The 21012-nt window shown below is 51.6% G+C and overlaps 1 protein-coding gene across 5 annotated transcripts in view; it reads left to right on the top strand.

Moving 5' to 3' along the window:
* Positions 1–20252, top strand: part of TBC1D14 (TBC1 domain family member 14) — a 121657-nt gene extending 101405 nt beyond the window's left edge. For 3 of the 5 annotated variants that reach the window (XM_024245530.3, XM_024245531.3, XM_024245533.3), the window contains 3 exons: positions 1741–1850; positions 12081–12339; positions 17468–20252. In XM_024245530.3, coding sequence (XP_024101298.3) covers positions 1741–1850; positions 12081–12339; positions 17468–17533 — 435 coding nt within the window. In that variant the 3' untranslated portion in view covers positions 17534–20252. 5 annotated transcript variants of the gene reach the window in all.
* The last annotated feature ends 760 nt before the right edge of the window (positions 20253–21012 follow it).

Raw genomic sequence — 21012 nt, 5'->3', positions numbered from 1 at the left:
ATGGATTAATAGTGTTTATATGTTTCCTAAGTTATCTACAGTGAGTGTTTACAGATATGACTTTCATAATCAGGTAAAAACTTACCTTTCCAAGAAAAGTAATGGTCAGAAACGGAAAATAAATCTTGAGGAAGCGTTCTTACTCTTGAAATAACTCATTGGCACAGTATATACTGGCCTTACGTTGCTTGTGATATTAATTCCTGGAAATAATTCCTGCATGTAAATTTAATTTTATCTTTTTATAAATAAATAAATGATTCCCATCTAAATTTCTGCTGATTTTGAAGATAAGACCCCAGCTTTCTCTTTGGAAATGTGGTAGAAATTGTGCTTAGGAATCGTAGCTTGTATTTTTAAGGAGAAACCATAGAGTCATAATGTTGAGTGGGGTCTTCACGACACCAGCAGGTTTTCTCCCCGGCAGCCCCGTTGAACTTAGGACTGTGTGGCTCTGCTGGGGGGACTGTGTGACTCTGCTGGGGGGATGTCCTGTGCGCTGGAGCATGCTAAGCAGCTTCCCAGCCTCCACATCCCCGTGCCAGCAGCACCTGCCCCCAGTTGTGACGACCGGAAGTATCTTCACATTGACCAATGTTCCCTTAGAGGCAAAATCACTCCCTTTTGGGAGCCACCGTCTACAGTAGAGCCCCTCCTTCGGATGCACAGACACCAGAGTTGTGATCTGCCCCCAGGCACCCAGGTGGTGAGCACTGGAGCAGAACTGGGCCACCATCAGATGGGTGCTGCCCCCAGTCCAGCTGGAGTTCTTTCTGCTGTCAGCACTGCTTCCCAGCTTTGTACGTTTTGTTTCCTTAAAAAACCGTCAACCACTGGAAAGCAAGTTCCATCAACTACGGCTATAATGCCCTCCTTTCCTCCTTTCCTCCTTTCCCTGTAGTGTTTCCCCCTCGTTGCATTCAAAGGTGTGCCTCTCTCAGCTGGAGGGGTGCTGCCCTTGACTCAGACATGAGTCGCGTAGCCCCCTGGAAGTGCTAGGGGTTGGACGAGGCATGCCTGCTTTTCCAGATACTTTTTTTTTTTTTTTTTTTTTGAGACGGAGTCTCGCTGTGTCGCCCAGGCTGGAGTGCAGTGGTGCCATCTTGGCTCACTGCAAGCTCCGCCTTCCGGGTTCACGCCATTCTCCTGCCTCAGCCTCCCGACTAGCTGGGACTACAGGCGCCCGCCACCACGCCTGGCTAATTTTTCGTTTTCGTATTTTTAATAGAGACAGAGTTTCACCGTGTTAGCCAGGATGGTCTCGATCTCCTGACCTCGTGATCCAACCGCCTCGGCTTCCCAAAGTGCTGAGATTACAGGTGTGAGCCACTGTACCCGGCCTCCAGATACTTTTACACATTCATACATTCCTGGTTTTTAGGAAAGAGTGAGTCTTTACAGGCTCCACCTTTGCAGCGGGACAGGCACAAATTCATTCCTAGCTTCACCACATACAAAGCCTGTGCCCTTATTCGGCAAGTTCCGTAACTGCTTTGGGTTTCAGTTCCCTTTTCTATGAATTGAAGAAGATGAGGTGTAGCTATTGATGTCATTGTGAAGATTAGAAATAGTGCTTGTTTATAATTTGTATAGTACCTACAATAAGTTGCCATTCAAAGTGTATTAGTAATTACAGAAGAAGGTAATTGTTAGAGTCTGAAGATATACATATATTGACTTTTTTGTAAATTGGAAACTTGTGCAGATAGTTTCTGAGTAAATTTCATATTATCTCCCTAGATGTTGACTTATTTTGCTGCATTTGAGGTATTCTTTGAAGAAAATTTGCCGAAATTATTTGCCCATTTCAAGAAGAACAACCTAACTCCAGATATCTACCTAATTGATTGGTAAGACTGGCTTTTCCCTGTGTTTTCAGAGCGTTTCTCAGCCCTTGCCTGTTCTTCACGCTCTTCTCTGCCAACTTCTTCACGGCCCGGCTGAGTCCTCATGTCCTGCTTTCCAGCCTTCCCTGATGGCCCTGCCCTTGAGTTTTATTTCCATCAGTGCCTCCACCTGGCCCTCCTGAATTCCCTCAAGGGGAGAAATGGTATCTTGGGCCTGTTTGTTTCCAAAGTGCTGTCCATTCCTTAAAGGACCCGTCCCAAGCACCCGGCCTGTGCAGGCCCTCGCTGGGTATAGAGGTGGCCTGAGGAGCAAGGGCAGCGCTTGCCTATCAGGAGCTCCTGGCTTGTGGGAGACACGTGTGTCCGTGGGCACTGTCCACGTGAGATGAGTGCTGTCTTGGAAGGCAGGAGGTCCTGGACCTAGCACAGGGTTCAGAGTACACGGAGCGAAGGTGACAAGCGCATGTGCCATTCCAGAGTCAGTGGGCACTGTAGCCAGGTCCGGTGGGGTAGAGGCTGAAAGTAAAGGGCAGAGGACGGCAGGCGATGAGGTGGGGAGGCCAGGTCACAGTGGCTCTTAGACCCAAGCTCTGGAGCTTGGGCAGGATGGCGGGGCAGGGGGAGTAGGAGAAGGCTTCTGCTGAGGATGAGGGTGGGGCAGATCCAGCGGCGAGTTTTAAGTTACCTGGGAGGCAGGAGAGCCTGGGAACAGAGAGACAAATTAAGGGGGAGAAAGCTGAAGTAGGTGGAGAGAAGGCCCCGTGGAAATATTGTGGGTATGTCAGAGAATCATGGTCAGCTCTTGACTGAGGGTTGGGGAAGGGGTTTGCTGATGCCTTCAGCTGAGACCAAAGACAAAGGGAGAAGATTCGGCCAGGGCAGTTAGTGGATTTGACTTCAGACGGGTGATTTTGAGGTGCCTGCGGGACATGTAAGTAGAGGCATCCTGAGACAGATACAAGAATCCTGAGAGGTCTACACAGCAGTAGTAGGCCAGGCAGGTCTTCATGCTGTGGTGAAAGGGGTTGCTGAGGATGGGGTGTGGCTGTTAGCCCAGAGAGCACCATGTTTGAGGGCCAGGTAAGAGGGCTGGGAGACCTGTGTGTGGAAGGGAGCAGCCTATCAGATCATGTGGTGGGAAGAGGGTGCCTCCGGGATCCAGCAGCTCCAGCCCAAACCCAGCTTCTCCCATTATTGCCTTGTGGCCTTGGGGAAGGCTGTGAAGCCCAGCTGAGCTCCCAGTTCCTTATCTGGAGGCCACAGTGATTCACCCCACAGGGTGCTGCAGGGTGACCGTGCGGCACCACGTGCACTCATAGAAGGGGCTCCGCAGAAGTCAAGAAGGTACTATTCGACCAGAAAGGCACATTCCACTAAATCGTATGGTAAATGTCCAGCCACTGTGAACGGATAGCTGGCTGGTTTGGTTTTGTTGTTGTTGCCCACTTTCTTCAGCAGGGAAAGGGCCTTCTGGAAGGTAAAATTCAAGTATCATTTGAAAGGAAGCTGACCCCTTAGCTAAAGCAGCCTTGTCTGTGCCCTTAAGAGTGCGCCTTTGGGATTCTTGGCTTGTTGCTTCTGTTCCAAACCCTGGACTGTTCTCACTCCACTGACCTTTGATGAAGGACGAGGGTTTTGGAGGTTGAATCTTGTAGCTGAAGCCACAAGGCGCTGGTGACAGGACAGGGAACATGGGGCCATGAATGGCGCTGGCGGGGATGCTGGGCTGGCCTGCCTGGCTGTACTGGATAGAAGTGTTTAGGGCCCGCTTTAAAGGGCACCTTTATTCAGCAAATGGTGATTTTCTTCACACCTGTGAACACGAAGCTCCTGCACAGGCTGCCCCACCGTGTGCATTTGACTGCGAGCCCTACCCCTCAGATTCCTGGCTGGGGCCCGCGGTACTGGAGGATGGGAGAGGATCCAGGCAGGACCTGAGCCTTTAGCTTCTCCTTTATCTGTTTTAGGGCTTCTGATTAGTTTCTTAGGATTCTAGGCCAAAAGTCAATAGTGTCTTTCAAACTTTTCCCACCTTTACTTGCACAAGGAAATGCGTTTTAAATTGTGACCCAATGTGTGCAGAAACTTAACACGTACATATGCTGGGAACGGTGGTTTCGTGACCCAGTACCTAACCCTGACTGTGTGAAGCATTCTGAAATATTGTACTCTGTTCTGTTTATTCCAAAAAATGCTGGTGATAATCTGCTTTCGTTGCCTTCACGATCCACTGGCTATTGTCTGGGTCATGTCTGGCAGTGTGAAAAGTACAGGCCTGGAGAATAGTGTTGTCTGCTTCTGTCCCAGCCTGAAGATGGTTGTAATCCATGTAGGGGCAAAGACAAAGGGCACCTGCATTTTTTGACTCGAGTGCTTCTCACACATGCTGTCTTTGAACCCTTGGAACAATCTCTTCAAGCCCGTGTAACACTTGTGTTTTATAGATGAAAAAAACAGGCTCAGGGCGGGGTGCACTAGCTCATGCCTGTAATCCCAGCACTTTGGGAGGCCCAGGCGGGCGGATCACTTGAGGTCAGGAGTTCAAGACCAGCCTGGCCAACATGGCGGAACCCCGTCTCTACTAAAATACAAAAATTGGCTGGGCATGGTGGCGCATGCCTGTAATCCCAGCTACTCAGGAGGCTGAGGCACGAGAATCATTTGAACCCAGGAGGCAGAGGTTGCAGTGAGCTGAGATCACACCACTGCACTCCAGCCTGGGTGACAGAGCGAGCCTCTCTCTCCAAAACAAACAAAAAAAATAAAACTGAGGCTCAGAGAGGTAGAGTGCCTTGGCCAAGGTCCTGATGCCAGCCAAATGCAGAGCTGGAGTCCAGACTCAAGTCTACCCGGCTCTAGAGCTGTGCACTTTTCCTTAGAGTCCTTTCTAAGGGGGTTTGTGTAAGGCAGTGTCACCCCATAAGATGGGTCCCATATCTCAGGTTCCAGAGACAGGAATAGCATGTCGAGTATAGAACATGGGTTGGACTGTCGGTAATGAGCAGTGAGGCAGAGTAAATGAAAAGGAAGTGGCAAGGGTTCTTCACTGCTGAGGCCTTTGTGCTGTGAGCTGGTTGGTGCCCAGGGCCTTGTGAATTGCTGTCCATTGTGCTTTGATGAGGCCTCCACAGGCCTTATTCTTTAAGTGCTGACTGTGTTTTAGAATAAGCACCAGCTAGGATACAGTCTGTTTTCGCAGTTCCAGTACAGGGCAAGGCATATAGAAAGGCCTTAGTAAATATTTAAGTTGAACTAAGCACAGGAAAGCCATGTATTCATGACTTATTCCCTGAGTCAGCATTTATTGGTGGTCCGCAGTGATTCAGGCTCCTTGTTGGGTGCTGACAGTTCGGTGAAAGCTCAGATCAGAAACAGGTTGGGCAGTGGGGAGGAAGCAAAGGGGAAGAACAGACTTTACATAAGACCTGTCCTAGAAGCTGCCATTTCAGAAGCACTCGTCTCTGTGGTCATCAGTGTTCAGGAGCAGGTGTACCTATTTCTGGGCACAGAAGAAGTCACTGAGGCCCACTTAATGTCGCACCCATGGTGTGAGGTCCAGGTTGGTCTGCCTTCAGGGTCTTTGCTGCTTCTGCTATATCAGACCACCTTTCCCAGAGCCACGTCCATACCCATCACAGCTGGGCCTGCCTCCACATTGTGGGTCTGCACTGTGCCTGGCAGGGTATAAAGCATGCTAAGTTCCAGGGCTCGACAGCTAACTGCCTGAGCAAGAGAGCCTTCCTCCTCCTCGCGGCAGGGGCTGAGGGGCCTGTGCGTGTGGCCAGCTCAGCATCCTGGGTGGGCTGTGTGGGTAGCCCATTAAAATGGCTACACTTGGGGTCAGAAAAATCTCCTGTCCTGCCACACTGCCTGCCCACCAAGCCTGCTTCCCACCGCCCCAGCTCCACCCACACTCTGAGGGTGCCCTCTGTCAGCTGCTGCCCCTGTGGTAAAGCTTCGAGAGTGACCTCTGTGTCCCCAGTGCCTGGCCCCATGCCTGGCTCAGTGTCCTAGGTCAAAGAATGCGTCTGTGCCTGAGGGTCACCTTCCTTGGTCCCTTTTCCAGTGCACCCTGTACGCTGCCTAACCAGTGGCTCATGAGGAGTCAGGGCTGAGGATTCGCTGTCCTTCCAACACCACCTTCCTGGCCCTTCTTTAATTGTGGCTTGCCACTCCTCCCGATGAGGCATGCGGATCAGAGCAGGGGCCCTCAGCTGTCTCCATCTTCCTACAGAGTTTTCAGTGTTTCCACTGTCAAGCATCTACATTTTGTAGGACTGACTTTAGGTCATTTCACTTCTGAAAATATTTCCCATTGCCGTCCAGTGGCAGAATTATCTAGAGGTGTGAGTGAGCTTTATAATAAATAATCTTGAGCTAACAAAAGAATCGGGGACTACATTCCATGTTATGGTTAGCGTTTCTGAAATAATGTTTAATGATCCTTGGAGAGCCTGTCATTGCCTCGAGTTTCCATCTTTTTTTTTTTTGAGATGGAGTCTCACACTTTCACCCAGGCTGGAGTGCAGTGGTGGATCTCGGCTCACTGCAAGCTCCGCCTCCTGGGTTCACGCCATTCTCCTGCTTCAGCCTCCTGAGTAGCTGGGACTACAGGCGCCCGCCACCACCCCCAGCTAATTTTTGTATTTTTAGTAGAGACGGGGTTTCACTGTGTTAGCCAGGATGGTTTCAATCTCCTGACCTCATGATCCTCCCAACTAGGCCTCCCAAAGTGCTGGGATTACAGGCGTGAGCGACCGCACACAGCTCGAGTTTCCATCTTAAAGGAAAGGTTCAAGGGGGAGTGACTGTTGGGAGGTTTCTGTTTCTGCTGCCTCTTGCACTTGGGTCATCTCTGGCCCTTCAGTTCTGGGGTACAGGTTGCCCCAAGAGCGCCTTAGGAGCTGGGAGCATCTTGCTGAGCACGTCTGGCGTAGGCTGGGTCTTCATGGGCGTGTGGAGGAGGGAGGAGCGTTCCCTGCCTACACTGGGGACCTGCTCGCAGGGAGGCGCAGCAGCCTGTGCGTCGTTGGCACACCCTGGCCTGGCTGAAGTGGGAGCCCGCATTCTCACGCAGTGCTCACGATATTTGCTTCATGTCTGCTGGCCCCTGCCAAGTGCTGGGACACAAAGACTAGAACCCCGCTGGGCTCAGGTTAGGGAGGCTCTGGGACACAGAGGTGGGTATGTGAACCCTGCTGGGCTCAGGTTAGGGAGGACTCTGGGGCACAGAGGTGGGTATGTGAACTCCTCTGGCCTCAGGTTGGGGAGGACTCTGGGGCACAGAGGTGGCTATGTGAACCCTGCTGGGCTCAGGTTAGGGAGGACTCTGGGGCACAGAGGTTGGTATGTGAACTCCTCTGGCCTTAGGTTGGGGAGGACTCTGGGGCACAGAGGTGGGTTTGTGAACCCTGCTGGGCTCAGGGTGGGGAGGACTCTGGGACACAGAGCTGGATATATGTCTAATTGCTTTCAGAATCAAGGTGAGGGCAGTTGATGGGTTTACCTAAGTTTGAACTGAGTCTTAAGTAACCATCTCCAACTTTTAGCAAATGGGATTGTGTGTTCGGAGTTTAATGTTGCTTTATTTAAGCTTCACAAAATCTAATGAGGCTCAGTAGTAACCCTGTTCTTACCTAGCCCTGTCTAATCTAACTGTTGATGTTTCTGGGAATACAGGGAGCCCTGTGGTTGGGGGAGGGGCTGAGTGCCATTCATGAGCCAGCCGTGGGGGTGAGGGCTCCTTCTTAGCAGCTGGTCAGGATGGGAAAATGGGGACACAGCTAAAAATTGGTGATGTTGGGCCTTGAAGGTCCAAGTCGCTGGTTTTGGCTTCTTAATGGGTGAGACTACCCTGTGACTTTCACTTTTACTTTAAGCTAGATCTGCTTTTCCACAGCCTCCCTTTATTTGGTTGAGGTTTGTTTTGTTTTGTTTTCTTTTCTTTTCTTTTTGACACATATTGTCACTCTTTCCAGGCTGGAGTGCAGTGTTGCAATCTCGGCTCACTGCAGCCTCTGCCTCCTGGGCTCACGCAGTTCTCCTGCCTCAGCCACCCGAGTAGGTGGAATTACAGGGGCCCACCACCATGCCTGGCTAATCTCCCTTTATTTGTACTGTCCTCCTCTGTAAAATGGAAAAGACGATTGTACCTCCTCTTGGGGTTGTAACAAGGATTCAGTTGAATAGTCCCTGTAAAAATGTATGAAGCAAGCACTTTCTGTTGTGTGCAGCCCGGGGCCCTCATTAGTAGACAGGGCAGAGGCCAGTTCTGTTCCGTGGATGCCGTCTTCCTCCTTCACGACAGCCCTGAACTGCCCTCGTCCTTACCCCATGGTGCTTCCTTGCCTCTAACAAGCTCAGACAAGCAGGCGGAACAGACCCGGCTAGGTAAGAACTTTCTGGAAGTTGTGAAGACGCATCAGCAAAAACTGCCCCTTTCCTCCCGCACGTATCATGGGGGAAACAGATATGCAGCTTTTGTCTGGGGTCTTTCCTAAGTTGAGAGACACTTCATTTAGCAGCATAGAAATATATCATTTTGGGCTGGGTGTGGTGTCTCATGCCTGTAGTCCCAGCACTTTGGGAGGTTGAGGTGACAGGATCATTTTAGCCCAGGAGTTCAAGACTAGTCTGGGCAACATAGTGAGACCCTATCTCTACAAATAACTTAAAAATTAGCCGGTGTGGTGGTGTGTGCCTGTAGTCTCAGCTAGTCAGGAGGCTGAGGTGAGAGGATCACCTGAGCCCAGGAGGTCTAGGTTGCAGTGAGCCGTGATTGTGCAACTGCATTCTGGCCGGGGCGACACAGTGAGATCCTGTCTTAACAAAAAGAGAAGAATTATGTTATTTTGCATTAGTTGAAGTTGTACTCAAAATTACTTTTTTTTTTACTTTTAAAAACATACTTTTATTTTTTACTTTTAAAAAAATACCATTTTTGATCTACAACACGATAATATGCAGTGGTCGGAGGCAAAACATAAACATCTTTTGGGAGAGAAAAACCCTTGAATTCTCTCTTCCAACCGTGGGAGGAGTACTGAGCCGTCTCTGGGAAGGCCAAGGGGCCCTTCCTGTCCTGCCTCTGTGAGCCTGAGGGCAGCAGGGGAAGGTGACCTTGAACCAGGAGGGCTTGAACCAGGAGGGCTGTGTGGACAGTAGCCCCCTTGTTCTGACCGATTCTGATCCCATGGCAGGGCTTCTGTGGGGCCAGGACAGAGCCTGGTGTCCACCTTCAGTGGCCTGTTCATGGCTGGCTTTCGAATCTAAATGTGGTTTAAAATACAGCCCACATTTGGAAGCTCCTGATAATGATGTGGGAGCACCTCTGAGCAGTCCCTGCTGGAGGAGAGAATGGGAGAAGAGGAGCCTCAGTTCAAGACTGTGGGGCGGGGTCTCTGCCCTTGAGGCACTTCCAGCCTGGAGCAGGGGACAGAAGTAGCTTAGGACGGTGCGGAGCTCTTGGAGTGGAGTCCAGTGGCTGGAGAGGCCATGGGGAGCCCTGACTGGGGCAGAGGGCCTGGGAGCTGCTTGCTGAGAGGCTGCCAGAGCCTGCAAGGCCCAGAAGATGCAGGAGGGTGTGCGAGGCAGAGGGAAGTGTCCACGAGTGTCAGGGGCGTCCCTTCACTAGCTCAGTGTAAAGGAAGATGAAGAATGCCGGGGCCTCATGAAGGGGGGTGCATGCAGTGCAGCGTGAACGTTTCAAGGAAACCTGGTCCAGCCTGAGGGTCAGGAAACGACCTTCCAAGAAATAGTGACACACAGCATGTGGGAAGAGCCTGCAGGGTACAGAGGCTGATGCCAGGAGCAAGCCCGGAGGCTGCAGTGAGGAGCCAGGCATGATGGCAGCACGGCGTCAGCAGTAAGCATGGCCAGGAGGTGGAAGCTCATGGGATTGGAAATGGATTTGTCTCATGGAAATGCAGAGCAGGGGGCATTGTGGGCGTAGTGAATGGCATTCTGGGTCATTCCAGTGGTGACTTAATTTTATAAAGTTCATTACCTGTCTAGAGTAACTTATGGAGACTCACACATAAATCTCAGCTTAAGAATATTAAGTAAAAAAAAGAACAAAGTTTAGTTCTTTGGGCTTGGGGGGTACTTTGTAGAAATCTCTTTTGTTCTTTTTCTCTTCTTTGCTATAAAAACTATCTGACCTATATATATAAAATATGTATGTGTATAAACTATATAAAAACTGTCATTTTGGCTGGGCGTGGTGGCTCACACCTGTAATCCTAGCCCTTTGGTAGGCTAGGGTAGGTGGATCACGAGGTCAGGAGTTCAAGACCAGCCTGGCCAAGATGGTGAAACCCCATCTTTACTAAAAATACAAAAATTAGCCTGGCATGGTGGTGGACGCCTGTAATCCCAGTTACTTGGGAGGCTAAGGCAGAGAATTGCTTGAACCTGGGAGGTGGAGGTTGCAGTGAGCTGAAATTGCGCCACCACTGCACTACAGCCTGGGCGACAGAGTGAGACTCCGTCTCAAGAAAAAAAAAAATGAAAATATTGTCGTCTTTCCCCATCCGTTTTTTTCTCAGGACTCTGCTTTTTAGCAGATGTAGGGAGAGTCTGATTTCCATGTGTGCGTGGGCACACAGAGATAGTTGTGCAGGCCGGGTGGACTCTCCTGCATTTTCTCATGGTGTTAACAAGCATGTTCTCCAGGTACAACTGAGAATATTCTCCAGACTAAGGAAACAAAGATCTCTCTGCTCTTTCTTGAACTGTACTTTCCAGACCAGGTGGTGAAATGGTTTTCTGGTTTTGAAATAGCCAGAAGCTCGGGCTGAAGGCTTGTGATTTTAGAATCAAGCTTCCTACCGAACCTGTGACGGTGTTGCTGCCTCACGGTGTGTGCTGAGGCTCAGACATCAGAGCGTGGGCGTTGGAGTCAGGTTCAGAGTCTGGCTCGGGACTTACTGGTGGTGAGACCTGGGTCTGTTTAGCTGTTGTCCTGAGGCGCGGTTCCGTCAGGTGTAGTGAGGTGAGAGAGCCCGTCTCCCGGGCATTTCCTGACGCATAGGGTGTCCTTCTGGAGGGGCTCGCATAGCACACAGCGCCCGGTGCACCCTCAGCTTCTGTTTTTCCTCTAGGTGTGGGTTTTCCCTGGCATCGGGCTCTCTGTTCCCTCCTCTGAGTTGAATGAAGTCTAGATTTTTAGGGCTTCCTCGACTTTTACTGTTAGAAGGTTCTGACGAGGGACAGCCCGGAACATTCCTGCTCTCATCTAGGAGCTGCGGGCTCTGTGCAATGCACGTCCATAACTGCACGTCCTCGGAACCTGGAGGACAGGCTGCGTCTAATGGAGCACCCCCCGGGCAGAGTCCACTGTAGACAGAACCCATGCCCCTGTCACTTGTGAGCAGGTTGACCAGTGTGCGGGGTTTTCTGTGGAATCTGTCATGGGCAAGTCAGGGTCACTCTGTGGAAGCTTTAGTGGCCTGACCTCCTGACCAAGTCAGCCCCTCAGGCCGAGTCCAGTGCCTGCAGTTCAGGGGCTGCGTGGGCCCAGCACTGTCTCTGTGCCAGCACAGCAAATACTGAACTCTGGAAGAGAGGTCCTCCAGGAGGGGTGGAGATGTCCCCACCCAGCTGGGGATCCCCACCTGTACCGAGCACTGTCAGTGTTGGGCAGGTTTTGAGAGCCAGGAACGTCTGGGAAGTCCTGCCGCAGACAGGGCATTGGAATTCAGCAGAGATTGCCGGACAGGGCGCTAGATCGGGAGCTAGGGTGTGCCGTGATGAGCACCAGACTGGGGACCAGGAGCCTGTGGGCACCCAGAGGAGGAAGGAGCCCCGTGCATGCTCCCAGGGCGAGGGGAGACTGTGCAGTGGCGCCAGCATTGAGCCCCATAGCCAGGAGGAGCACCTACCATATGCTTGCTCTGTGGGTGGCACGCGGTACAGCGGTCCCTAAGACAGGATGCCTGCCCCCACAGCATGAGCACGCAGTAGGGGCTCAGCACACATTCCTTGCAGGCAGGAGTCATTGCTGTCAGTCATTCGGAAGCTGTGTGCTGCATGATTCTGTGCGGAAGCTGATACTGCTGTGTCCTATGCGATGTTAGAATTGCCCTTCAGTGTGAGTGCAGGCCTGGCCCCTGGCCCCAGCTGTTGCCTGAAAGTGACTAGGGGAGTGTTTTTCATGGAATCAGACTGGAATTCAGTGTTCTTTCTTTGTTAGGAGAGATTCAAAATCTGAAAAATTCCAACTTTTCCCTCTAGGATCTTTACCTTATATAGTAAATCTCTGCCCCTCGACCTGGCCTGTCGTATCTGGGACGTGTTCTGTCGCGATGGGGAAGAGTTTCTGTTCCGCACGGCCCTGGGAATCCTGAAGCTGTTCGAGGACATCCTGACCAAGATGGACTTCATCCACATGGCCCAGTTCCTGACCCGGCTGCCCGAGGACCTGCCTGCCGAGGAGCTGTTTGCCTCCATCGCCACGATCCAGATGCAAAGCCGAAACAAGAAGTGGGCTCAGGTCAGCGGGCTTTGTGTTCTTGGCTTCCCACAGCGTAGCTGGCAAGTGGCGCGACTCAGGAAGGCCCCTACGTAAAGTGCTGTCTGAGGACGTAGCCCCTTTGATGGAGTCCCCGGGCTGGAAGTGAGGGGGGCCGGGTGGAGACGTGGGTGTGCCACAGGGTGTCTTGGCAGGTCGCCTCCTCTTCAGGTTTCTGTCAGCTGGTTTGGGTGTGGATAATGAAAGCCTTCCCACCTCTTCTGCATTGGCGTTGGGAGGGTCAGCACTTTTACCATTATAGTGCTCTTCACATGTTAGAAAGTATTTTGTAAGCCACGTCCCCCCCTTTTTAAAAAAAATAATGCCAGAGACAGAAAGCAAAGTGGACCCACTTACTGAGCCCCGTGGCCATGCCCTATGGCAGGCTTTTGTGTGCGTCCTCGAGAAGGAAGTGGGATTACCCCCCTCTTACAACAAAGGGAGGCCCAGAGAGGAGGGCGTGGGTCCCTCCCAGGTCTTCCCATGCGCTGCTGTGCCCTTTCTGGGCTGAGTGCCCCGAGCAGTGGCGCGGACAGTCCGTATCCCTCGGCTTCCCTCCAGGCATCCCTCTTAGGTCCTGTCCCCAGTGGGATTGACCTGCATTTTCTGTTCCGAGTCTTTGTCATACTAAAAAGGAAAAAAAAAACAGTCTGGGTTCTTGATCCTGCATACGCTCAGCATTGGTTTGAAGTCCTTGTTGATTGACGTCTATGAAGACTTTTCCTTTTCTGTGCGTGCTACACCGTGCCTGGGGGATTTCTTTGTTTTGAGACAGGGTCTCGCTCTGTCATCCAGGCTGGAGTGCAGCCCCCGCCTCCCAGGCTCAAGTGACCATCCCACCTCAGCCCCCCGAAATGTCTGTTCTTGATTTAACTTTTTTTTAATTAATGGAAGATTTAAAATATTTACAAAACTATAACAGCATAAAATAATGGACCCCCACACGCCTGCTCTCCAGCGTCAGTGACTGTGGAAGCGCAGCCGCTGTTGGAGCTGCCTCCCACCTCTCCCATTCCCACCATATTTGAGCGAGTCCCAGGCACCGTGTCACCTGTTGGTGTTCGCGATCTCTGACTCATATGGGGTCTTTTAACATAACTGCAATACCATTACCACTCAGCTACTAACTCCTTCCTGTCATCAGATATCTAGTTTTCAAATTCAGATGTCATAAATGGCTTTATAGTTGGTTGGAATCAATATCTAAATAAAGTCCATGTGTTGTGATTGGTTGAAAGCTCTGTTAAGCCTCTGTAATATCTATGCCACACCACTTCTCACTTTTTAGCCCTCTCTTGCTTGCCTTTATTTGTCAAAGAAAACAGGTCATTTAGGCTGGGCACAGTGGCTCACACCTGTAATCCCAGCACTTTGGGAGGCCAAGGTTGGATCACTAGAGCCTAGGAGTTTGAGACCAACCTGGGCAACATAGTGAGACCCCGTCTCTACAAAAAATACAAAAATTAGCTGGGCATGGTGGCGTATATCTGTAGTTCCAGCTGCTAGGGAGGCTGAGATGGGAGGACTGTTTGAGCTCGGGAGGTCAAGGCTGCAGTGGGCTGTGATTGCGCCACTGCACTCCAGCCTAGGCAACAAAGCAAGACACTGTCTTAAAAGAAAAAAAACAACAACACAGTTTGGCCAGGCGCAGTGGCTCACGCCTGTAATCCCAACACTTTGGGAGGCTGAGGCAGGTGGATCACGAGGTCAGGAGTTCAAGATGAGCCTGGCCAAGATGGTGAAACCCCATCTCTACTAAAAATACAAAAATTAGCCGGGCACGGTGGCAGGCGCCCGCAGTCTCAGCTACTCGGGAGGCTGAGGCAGGAGAATTGCTTGAACCTGGGCGGCAGAGGTTGCAGTGAGCCAAGATCATGCCACTGCACTCCAGCCTGGGCAATAGAGTGAGACTCCATCTCAAAAAAAACCCCAAAAACAGGTCATTTGTCCTGTAACATTTCCCACTGGGGGAGAGTTTTATGGCGTATACATACATCGCCCCCCACACACACATCAAACACCTATACATACATAATCACCCCACACACAAAATCACCTCCACGCACACACATTGCACATCCAGTCACCCATCTCACACACCCACACACAGTCATCCCCCACACGCCCACACATACACAATCACCCCACACATAGACACGCACGGATCACCCCCATGCACACTCATTGCACACCCATACTCAGTCACCCCCACCTCACACACCCAGTCACCCCACACACACACCACATACACATACAGTCACCACACAGCACACACAGTCATCCCACACGCACATCACACACCCACCCACACATACACAATTACCCTACACAGTCACACCCGCACACAATCACCCCACACACATCACACACCCACACAATCACCCCACACAAAATCACCCCACACACATCACACAACCACACAATCACCCCCGCAGACATCACACACCTGCACACAATCACCCCACACACATCACACACCCACATAATCACCCCACACACACATCACACATCCATACACAATCACCCCCTACACACATCACACACCTGTAAATACACAATCACCCCACACAGTCATACCCACACACACAATCACCCCCACGCACACACATTGCACACCCACAGTCATCCACAATCACCCCACACAGTCACACACCCACACGCACAGATGACCCCCCACACATACATTGTCCACCCCCCACACATAGATCACCCCTTACACATCACCCCACACACATACCCACACGTACGTGCACACATCACACACCTACACATTGCATACCCACACACACACACCTACAGATCACCCCCACATACACCTATCACACCCCCCCACACACCTATCACACCCCCACACACGCCTATCACACCCCCACACACACGTCACCCCACACCACACCCATACGTACACATCACACACCCACACACATCACCTCACATGCACATACACACCCACGTACAGGTGCAGGTCACTCCCTGCGCATCCACATACTGCACACCCACATACACAGGAAAGGATTAAATCCAGATCAGCCATTTTGATTCTTGCATTTTAGGGACTAGGTAAAAACTATTGGTTAAAACTGGATCAGATTATTTGACCGTAGGACATTGTTATTAATGGGATTGTGATAGGAGTTAGTCTGATGATGTGGGGTGGGGGGCTTGGGCATCAGTGACGTGCTGTCAATTTTTTTTTTTTTTTTTGAGACGGAGTCTCACCCTGTTGCCCAGGCTGGAGTGCAGTGGTGCAATCTCGGCTCACTACAGCCTCCGCCTCCCGGGTTCAAGCGATTCTCTTGCCTCAGCCTCCCGAATAGCTGGGATTACAGGCGCCTGCCTCCATGCCCTGCTAATTTTTGTATTTTTAGTAGAGACGGGGTTTCACCATGTTGGCCAGGCTGGTCTCAAATTCCTGACCTCGCTGTCCAGCTGCCTCAGCCTCCCAAAGTGCTGGGATTACAGGCGTGAGCCACCGCGCCCGGTCCAGGCATCAGTGACTTTTATACAGTTCCAGGTCAGGTCTCATGGGACTTGTGGTCCATGCACATTTCTCTCAAATCCTGTGCTTAAGGTTAAGACACTGGTGAGCTTTCTTTTTCTTTTTCCTTCTTTTTTTTCGAGACAGAGTCTCACTCCAGTTGCCGAGACTGGAGTGCAGTGGTACGATCACAGCTCACTGCAGCCTCAACCTCTGGGGCTCAAGCAATTCTTCCACCTCAGTCTCCCAAGTAGCTGGGACTGCAAGCATGTGCCATGACACCCAGCCAATATTTGTTTGTTTGTTTTTGTAGAGATTTGTTTGCTTTTTTGTTGCTGAGGTTGGTCTCAAACTCCTGGGCCCAAGTGATCTTCCTCCCTTGGCCTCCCAAAGTGCTGGGATTGCAGGCATGAGCCACCACGCCCAGCCATGAGCTTTTTCAAAATGACTAAATGTTTATGTTGAGCCAGCAACCCCATTTACTTCAAGATGCAGGGGGACTTTATCTGCCGTTATTCCTTTTCTACACCTTAATTGAAACCAAAATGTTTTTACTTTTAAATTTGTGACTCAAAGTGGCATAGTTCCTGGCCCCAGGCAGGTAGCACTGTGTTACCAAGATTCTCTTGGTTTCATCCTTGGACTTTGAGCACGTCACTTCCGTACATGTCCGTTGTTCAGGCCCCTTATGTTGGGGCATTAGCCTTCCAGAGTTTGTCACGTGGGCTAAGCGGGTGCTGGGCGCGAAGTGCTGGCGGAGTTCTCTGCTTGGCATGGAGCCTGTTAGTGTTGCTGCAATTGCTTAGCAGACACAATGGCATGGAATATCTTTTAAAAGAAGGGTGTTGGCCTGGCACGGTGACTCAAGCCTGTAATCCCAGCACTTTGGGAGGCCAAGGTGAGCGGATCATGAGGTCAGGAGTTTGAGACCATTCTGGCCAATACGGTGAAACCCTGCCTCTACTAAAAATACAAAAATTAGCCAGGCGTGGTGGCACACCTCTGTAGTCCCAGCTATTCAGGAGGCTGAGGCAGAAGAATCTCTTGAACCCGGGGGTCGGAGATTACAGTGAGCCGAGATGGCGCCACTCCACTCCAGCCTGGGTGACAGAGCGAGACTCCATCTCAAAAAGAAGAAAAAGAAGGATGTTGACCAAGAACTGTGAGAACAGAGGAGGGAGCAGGCTCTGGGTGAGCTCAGGAAGGCAGGCAAGAGGAGCCAGCTCCTTGAGGCCTTCTCAGGTGGCAGGCTTCCTGGTGGAGGAGGAACAGGGTGGCGGGAGTGCAGCAGCGGGATGGGCACAGGGCTCATTAGCATCCTAGCGTTCAGGCCTGGGCTTCCTGGGTGGCCACTGCAGGACCCCAGTGAGGCCCCCAGCTGTGCCTTGACGTGGATTCTGTGGCCAGCTGGAAGGAGTGCAGCTAGCTCACCAGGCCAGAGAGGGCACGGGCAGGTGTCCATGTTGGAAAGACCACACAGGACGTAGGAGTGGAAGACCCCGGAGGGTTGGAGGCAGTGGAAGTGGGGAGCCGGGGGACCCTGTTAGGAGGCTGCTGCTGTCTCTGCACCGCTGCTGTCAGGATCTGTGTGCGTGGTCAGTTAACCTCAGCTGTCTTCCCTGTGACTCCTAGGTACTGACTGCATTGCAGAAAGACAGCCGGGAAATGGAGAAGGGAAGTCCGTCCCTCCGACACTGAGGCTGCAGCGGGAACTCGCACTGGGCACCAATCAGAGCCCCACGCCGCGGCACCTCTGTTGTTTCAGACTGACACCCGGGCAGCCGAGAAGAACAGGCGCTCTTTAAGTTTGATTCCTAACACTGGAGTTGGCCTTAAACAAAACAAACACAAAAACTTTTAAAGAATTAAACCAAGGCTTAGCCTTAAGCAGCTCAGTGGAAGGATGAGCTGCTGTGGACCACAGCCAGCCACTGCATCTGCTGCACGGTTGAACGATGGGCAGTGGCTCACCCCCACTCCTTTATTTCAGCAAAAGCTAATTAAATTGTAATGCTTCTATGTCAACTACTGGGAAGTATTTTACAGTCTTAGCCAGGATGCATGAGAGATGTTATTTGGGAGACTTGAGATGCTTTGGCTCATATTTACATGTTTTCAATAAGAAAGGGATCGCTGATTGAGTTATTGAGATAGTCTTTCCAGAGCTGGAGGTCACGTTTCTAAAACTCACCTACCAAAGATAGCATTAAAGGAACAGGGGCTCTCTGAGGATAGCCACTGTTGTGTGTTCGTGGATGCCTGGGCATCGACCCAGCCTGCAGGTGAGCACTGGGCCATGTTGCCTTGACACTGTCACAGTGTATAGGCTGCAGGTGCACATGTGGGCTCCAGTGGGACTGCGCGCCGGGAGACTGCTCCCTGGCATCAGTCCTGCGGAGGTGGGAAGTTCAAGAGGAGGAGCTATTTGCGAGGAAGCTCTGTGGCAATAGAGACAGGCTTAAAAGCGGAGAGAACACAGAGTGGAATCAGCCCCCTGTAAGTAAAAGGATAGAGAAAGAGATGTGTAGCTGGGCCCTCTCCTACCGGCCTGTTCAGTGGAGGCCGGGGCAGCAGCCCAGAACAGCACGTGTGGGGGAGGTGGCCCCTTGTACCAGCAGTGGCTCCTCTCTGCCTTTGAGCCCTGCACAGCTGGACCCATCCTAAGTGCCAGTGAGTCCCTCACACATTTGACTTTAGAACGTGTGCTTCATGACCCGTTGTACAGACGGAGGAGCGAGCAACACACGTCTAACAGCCTAGACAATCTGGTCAGATGCTTATACTGGACCATCAGCCTCCGCATTTTAGCTGACTTTCCCAGGGTCGTTGGCAAATTTTTTGTTCTGTCTTTTCCTTGACTAATTGTAGAACTTTGTGTGAGGACTTTGGTTATCCAAAATCACAGAAATGAACCGTTTTGCAGCTGCGCAGTCTAAAGGACAGACCAGTGTCTGGAAGCAGGGCCCACGTGGCGGTCTGCTGGCAGGCTGGTCCTGGGGAGCATTCTGCGGACCCGGTCACGGGCTTGGTTAGTCATGCGTACATGTGTGCCTTGGGGTGGTCTGCACTCCACGGCCCTTCTCAGCCACACTTCCCACCCCAGGGGGTCCCCCTAGGCTGATCTCATTTCCGATGTTGAGGGCTGTTTGGCTCTGTCTATGTAGCTTGTAACAGGAGCCCTGGGCCAGGGGCTGGGGAAGGAAAGCCGAGCTGGCATTCGTTTTCTGGACTTTTTATGTCTGCCATACCCGCTAATGCTCCTCTAGGTGCAGGAGCAAGTTGCTGAGCCAGTGGCTGTCCCGTGCCCTCCTTCTCAGCACTACCATGTGTCACATTTCCCAGACTCTGCCCCTACATCTCAGCTGAATCTCCAGGGAGGCTGCAGAGCATCGTGGAGACCACTTTCTGCCTCGGCCTTTAAACGCTGACTCACCTCTTGGAGGAGGCATCCTGTCTTCATGGGGGGTCCCGGTGGCCTCCAGACGTAGCCATTTCCTGACATCAAGATGTTGAATGTAATCTGGTCTGAGCTGGGCCTGTGGGAGGGGCCGCCTGAGGCCTGCGCGCTGTCGTCCTCGCAGATGTACTTATTTTTGTTCATGATATGGGCGTTCCGTTCCTTAAAGATGTATATATTTTCTTACTGTACATAAAGATGTTCCTTAAGTCGTACAGAAGGTGGCACGGCAAAGGGCCTTGTGCAGTGTGTTCAGATTGCCGCTGGGGATCTTCTGTGTCTTCAGCGCCCAGCCCTTTGTGTTCCTGGTGAAGCAGTTTCACATCAATCTCTCCAGATAGCACTACGATGCATTCTGCTTCTGAGCAGGATCCCATGCCGGTGTGGAACACCTTCCCAATCTTAGTTCAGAAGAGGCTTGTATGACCTGTTTAGGGGTCACACGAGGTCTCGCCAGTTTCATGGGTCCTCTTCAGAGGCCAGAAAGTTCTAAAGTTCTGAGTCCCCGGCCAGGGTCCCTTAGCACCTTGGTACAGAGGCTGTTGGCAAGTGTAGAGGCTGCCTCTGTGTGTGGTTTAAGTAAACTGGAAATGAGACATTGACGTGCTGCTCCTCCGGAGGTCTGCACACTCCACTTCACATGCCATTGACTCTCAGAGTCTAAGACTTCAGGGCCGAGACCTTTGTCCAGCCTGCACGGTAGAGTGAGGCTGCCTCTCCCACCAGGCATTGGGATCCCATTTAGAAACGGCGTTCACTTCAGAAGGTACTTTTTAACTGCTCAGTTTTTGACTATTTTAAATAGTTTGCTGAAAACTCCTGATAACACTTGCTACACATCATGTTTTAATTGCTTGTATAGTCAACCTTTAATTTTATTTAGTAAAGTGTATCAAAGTAGGACTTTTTTGAATTGTAAATACGTGGTTTTATTAAATAAAAGTCAATGTAAAATTGTTACTTATGTTCACCATCGTTTGTTTAAAGTTGAAGTTTTCACTTTGAGCATGATGCTGTTTGAATATCTTAAGATCCATTTATCAGACTGGTTAATAACAGGATGGTGCAGTGGTAGTTGAGTGAAAGGATTCGAGAGTTGAGTGTGCCCCTTGCAGGTTGGAGGTTGTCGCACCCTTGCACCCCATCTCGAGCTAGCCCCTACCCACTGCTCCTTCCTGGTCCTGCAGCACCCTTCCTGGCATGCAGCTGTTGCTTACTCTGCCAGCCACAGGACCGGGGGCTGTCCATGTTCCCTTCAGAACCTTCTCAGAAGCTCATGAATCAGGCACTGAGGTCTGTCTCCCCAGCGGGCAGTGGGGTGGCATGAGGTGGGTTGCAGTGGTGTCGTCTCAGGAGGCCGTGGCTGTGTGGTAGAAGGCTCCGCGAAGCCGCTGAGAACTGGGCAACCCAGGGCCCGCCGTGTGGGTGGGCATCGCTCCACTTCCCGAGGCAGGAGGCTCCCGGCTGGCGGGGCAGAGCCTAGGGCAGCTTTCTCTTCTGGCCCCTTGCTCCCAGGAGAATCCTTACGTGTGCTCCATAGCACTCTCCCCGGAGCAGATGCGGCTGCCCGCTCTCCAGCCTCTCTCTCAGTCTGGGCCACTGTTTTCTCCTCTGCGTTCTCTGCAGGCCGTGGTGAGAGGACGGGCCACAGGCGTGATGGTGGCAGCAGTCACAGCCATGCCAGGCGCTGGGCCGAGTGCTGCCTGGAAGTCGTCTCTGC

This window comes from Pongo abelii, chromosome 3, assembly GCF_028885655.2.
Source record: "Pongo abelii isolate AG06213 chromosome 3, NHGRI_mPonAbe1-v2.0_pri, whole genome shotgun sequence".
NCBI classification, from domain to species: Eukaryota; Metazoa; Chordata; class Mammalia; order Primates; family Hominidae; genus Pongo; species Pongo abelii.
The sequence above is the reverse complement of the archived record's forward strand: the minus strand, read 5'-3'. Positions and strand labels throughout refer to the sequence as shown.